We start from the raw sequence: 4688 nt of genomic DNA, 5'->3' as shown, positions 1-4688 counted from the left end.
GATATGCTAAGCGAGGCCATTCCTATTTTAATTAAAGTGCTACCTGGCCTGCTCTGTTGACAAAGTATTCCTTTTGAAAAGGCAGGCTGAAGTTGCTTTGTGAATGGGCAGAGAGAGTTTGGAGTTTGGATTCTGCTGCTGCGAGGAGTCATTGAGGCAGATAACAAAGGCTAAATGGAATGATTCCGATCCTGCTTCAGTTTTTTTTAAGTCTTCCATTAGTAGAAAATAATTACAGCTAATGAATATGCAGAGAAGTGAAGAATGGCTGCGTAAATAAAAGGCCGAGAGAGAGATTCAGCCATATTCTGATAAAAGGTACTGGAGGCGCTTGCTGATGGCCACATCCCTTGTCTAGTTTACAGGCTAAAGTCAGATTCACACCACTGAAGGAGCAATTTAATATATAGCCAGGGCCGCTTTTGTAAACGGGACAAAGAGAATATATGGTCAGAGGCAGGTTAATCGAGCTTTTGCTGCTTCAAAACAAGCAAGTGTTGTATGTTTGCACTGAATCCAAAAGTCTGCATTTTCCTGAGCAAATCAAAGGGAGTGTTAGTTCTTTTTCTGCTCACTCATCTGAAGGTAAGTACATTTTCTCTGGCGTTCAAAAGCCTGGTCAAGCAACAAAGACAGCCAGTGCTGTTTCCACCATCCTGGCGTGGTTAGTTGGGGGAATTTCAATAATTCTGACAAGGGTGACTGATTTGTGAACTACAAAAAAAGAGGTTTCACTGTCAGAAAATTTACACTGCTCCATTTATAAAGCATTTGAAGGGGAAAGGAAAAAAAGGACAGAGGGGTGGAAAATAAAAAATTCAGCCCGGGCACAAATCAAATGGACCATCGTGTAAAGAGGACTCCATGAGAAACTAAATAAAACAACCGAAATAAAAAAATAGCAATGTCAAAGTAAAGATAACTAAATAAAAAAAGTAACAAATAATAATAAAAATAAATAAAAACCAAATCGTCACCCACCTGTGTTGTGATGGGTACAGAATACAAGAAGGATTAATTCTGACAAATAGCAAGACATGGAAGTGATCTCCAGAAAACTCCCCTCCCTGGCATTGGGAAGCATACTGATGGACTCGTATGGAGGTTGGGAGTGAAGGAGTGGAAGGTGAGAAGGAATCTCAGAATGCAATGTAGAGGTATATTGTGAAAAATAAAAGGAGGGTAGACCTAGGATGAAAGAAGCAAGAATAAGATGTGGAGAAATGAAGTAACGGGGGTTCTTGGAAGAATTTTTTTCCCTCCTGTAGAATTTGGGCAGAGAGGAAAAAAAAAGTTGCTACTCCTAAAAACATTGTTTGTCATAAGCAGTGTCAGCCTCCCTCACAATACCTGGGATTGATGAGTGCAAGCAGCCAATCACAGGGCGTCTGGGACTCTGGGAGCCCTTAGTTGGAGAGGCAGGGGTGAAGGGGGAGAGGGCCAGGACCAATGGGCGCTGACGTCCATCCGCACGTGACTCCGCCCCCTCCTCCCATTCATCAAGGGGGGACCGAGTCGTCCTTTCAATTCATTTATCTGCAGGAATGATTGCCGCTATCAGTCTCCAGCTCAACGCCCGGCTGAGGAGGTGAAAGTTTCTCCCCAGGAAGATAAACCGCAAAAGACAATATTGTGCATGATTTGCAGAAAAAACCCACGTCGGTGTCGGGAGAAGAAGTGAAAAGAAAATTGTATGTCCCAGCTTAGCCATCCCATGCAAGCTGCCCGTGCTGCCGCATCGCCGTCCGCCAGCCGCTAGATGTTCCTCATGAGAAGTTGTGCTGCCCTCGCTGAGATCTGGTCGCCCATGTGAACAAGAAGCGCGATAGCGATCGATCTCCTCCTGTGTGGTGCTGGCTGAGGAGGCTTCTCCTCTTGTTGTGCGATTGTGGTTGTTGTTGGGCGATCAGGTGAGAAGAGATGCTGCTGGACGCGGGACCTCAGTACCCAGCCATAGGAGTCACCACGTTCGGCTCCTCCAGGCACCACTCCACGGCCGATGTGACGGATCGCGAGGTGGGTTTGGGCATCAACCCTTTCGCCGATGGCATGGGCGCCTTCAAGATCAACCCCAGCAGCCATGATCTGGCGTCGGGCCAGACCGCCTTCACCTCGCAGGCTCCGGGCTACGCGGCCGCGGCCCTGGGGCACCACCACCACCCGGGCCATGTCAGCTCCTACTCCAGCGCTGCCTTCAACTCCACCCGGGACTTTCTCTTCCGCAACCGCGGCTTCGGGGAGGCGGCCAGCGCCCAGCACAGCCTGTTCGCCTCGGCGGGGGGCTTCGCTGGACCTCACGGGCACACCGACGCCGCAGGCCACCTGATCTTCCCGGGTCTGCACGAGCAAGCCGCCGGCCACGGCTCCCCCAACGTGGTCAACGGGCAGATGAGGCTGGGCTTCTCTGGAGACATGTACGGGCGGCCAGACCAGTATGGACAAGTGACCAGCCCCCGGTCCGAGCACTATGCCTCCACCCAACTCCATGGCTATGGCCCTATGAACATGAATATGGCTGCCCACCACGGAGCAGGGGCCTTCTTCCGCTACATGAGGCAGCCCATCAAACAAGAACTCATCTGTAAGTGGATTGAACCGGAGCAGTTGTCCAACCCCAAAAAGTCCTGCAACAAAACTTTCAGCACCATGCACGAGCTGGTCACCCATGTCACGGTGGAGCACGTTGGGGGACCGGAGCAGTCCAATCACATCTGCTTCTGGGAAGAATGTGCCAGAGAAGGCAAGCCCTTCAAAGCCAAATACAAACTTGTTAACCACATCCGAGTCCACACGGGTGAAAAACCCTTCCCCTGCCCGTTCCCTGGCTGTGGAAAAGTCTTTGCCAGGTCAGAAAACCTGAAAATCCACAAAAGAACTCACACAGGTACGATTTTTCAGGGTGGATAATTTCAATGTTATTTTTACCATACAGACATGTTATTATTTACATAAATAAAGTATTGCTGTTCTTATTTGTATTATTAGTATTATTATGTCATCACTACCTCACTATTTTAAAACTTCAAGAAAATATTAAATAATTCATTACACCTCCAAACGTGTCTAAAATATTTATTTCATCAAACTATTTCCCAAGATAGCATTCGGTAGATATTTGCAATTGTTTTCTTCCTTTGCTGAATATTTGCCAGGCTGATTTTTTACACACAACTGATTTCCGCTTCCCACCCTAATGCTATTTATTTATGTAGTTCTGGCAGGGGAAAAAATAAATAAACTCCCCTTCCTGTCAAATCTGTTTGAGTTGCGTATAACCTTAATCGTATTAGTGCCGAAAATGGTGCTAAATATTCAATTAACCAATTTTCACATGGAATTGACAAATATTTGCTAAAATCGAGTTAAGGGAGTCCTACTATCCATCAAAGCAAAGCGAGTGAAGTCAGTGGAAATCTGGGCAATTGATAAAGTGCTGTCTTTCAGTTTTCTTTTTCAGGTTTCCTCCGAGTGTGTGTGTTTTTTGTAGGGGGTGATGGGGGGGGGGGGGGGGGTCTAGTTCAGAGTTGTTTTTATTATTGTTCCTTTTTTCTTGAAGGGTGGTGTTTCATCAGCTGTGTTTTTTATTCATCTCTGATCTTCTGTAGGGTGTTTTATTTTACTAATATGTTTTTTTACACACGTTTAATACAATCTGCTCATTTTTTTTAATCTTCATCTTGAAATTGTAAAAAAAAATGTGTTGGTGTATATGTTTCTGGAGATAGAAAATGGATAGATAGATAGATAGATAGATAGATAGATAGATAGAACACAATAATCGAATTACTGTGGTGCATTATAACATAATCAGAATAGAGCAACAAAACTGTGGGAATATTTTGGATAATGCTCTTACAATGACTCCTATTGGTGGATGGGCTGTGCTGGGTGTCAAGATTGCGTTTTTTCCATCGACCTGAGAATGTGATGTATGAATTCTGCTTTGTTTTGCTATAGGTGAGAAGCCCTTTAAGTGTGAGTTTGAAGGCTGTGACAGACGATTTGCAAATAGCAGCGACCGTAAAAAACACATGCACGTCCATACTTCAGACAAGCCCTATCTGTGTAAAATGTGTGACAAGTCGTACACCCATCCGAGCTCCCTCAGAAAACACATGAAGGTAAATAAACAGCTCTGTTGTGTATGTGATGGTTCCGTGTCTGTGTTGCTCACATTGCATTCATCTTGCACATGAAGCGAGACCATAGCGTCAGTGCACGCCTGTGCTGCCTCTTTGCAGCTTAGAACCGGTTCTAAAGTGATTTACGTGACGTTATTGTGAAGGAGCAGAGGCTGCTGCTGTTGATCTGGGCATCCCTCTGCCTTGCAGGCTTATTATAACAGTATAACCACAACCATAACCTCCCAAATCATAACAATGTTGCAGCTTTCCTTTAGCTGCAAGCGTGTTAAATTCTCCAGTCTAGTTTAGTTGGTTCCTTCAGTCTAGGCCTTTTATTACTCTTATTTTGCAGCAGAGACTTTTACAAGCTGCATATAGAGTTGGGGGGGGGGGGGGGTGGCTAGTTAGGCATCCAGCACACACTGTCCAGGATGAAGCCCCCTTTTGTGTAGGCAAACCACTGTGCAACCAACAAAAAAAGCCCTCTGAAATGACAGACTGTCTTCTCACCGCATCCAATCTCTTGTACTCCATTGTGATATCCCTGAAACAGGCAGAGATTCT

At 45.6% G+C, this 4688-nt stretch overlaps 1 protein-coding gene across 1 annotated transcript in view; it reads left to right on the top strand.

The window, feature by feature from the left end:
• Positions 1 to 1548: 1548 nt before the first annotated feature.
• The window catches only part of ZIC1 (Zic family member 1), a 4498-nt gene continuing 1358 nt past the window's right edge, over positions 1549 to 4688 (top strand). Inside the window, exons 1-2 of the mRNA XM_068279237.1 lie at positions 1549 to 2884; positions 3958 to 4121. Coding sequence (XP_068135338.1) covers positions 1921 to 2884; positions 3958 to 4121 — 1128 coding nt within the window. The 5' untranslated portion in view covers positions 1549 to 1920. The remainder of the gene's footprint in view (positions 2885 to 3957; positions 4122 to 4688) is intronic.

Source organism: Hyperolius riggenbachi, chromosome 4 (assembly GCF_040937935.1).
Source record: "Hyperolius riggenbachi isolate aHypRig1 chromosome 4, aHypRig1.pri, whole genome shotgun sequence".
NCBI lineage: Eukaryota > Metazoa > Chordata > Amphibia > Anura > Hyperoliidae > Hyperolius > Hyperolius riggenbachi.
The sequence above is the reverse complement of the archived record's forward strand: the minus strand, read 5'-3'. Positions and strand labels throughout refer to the sequence as shown.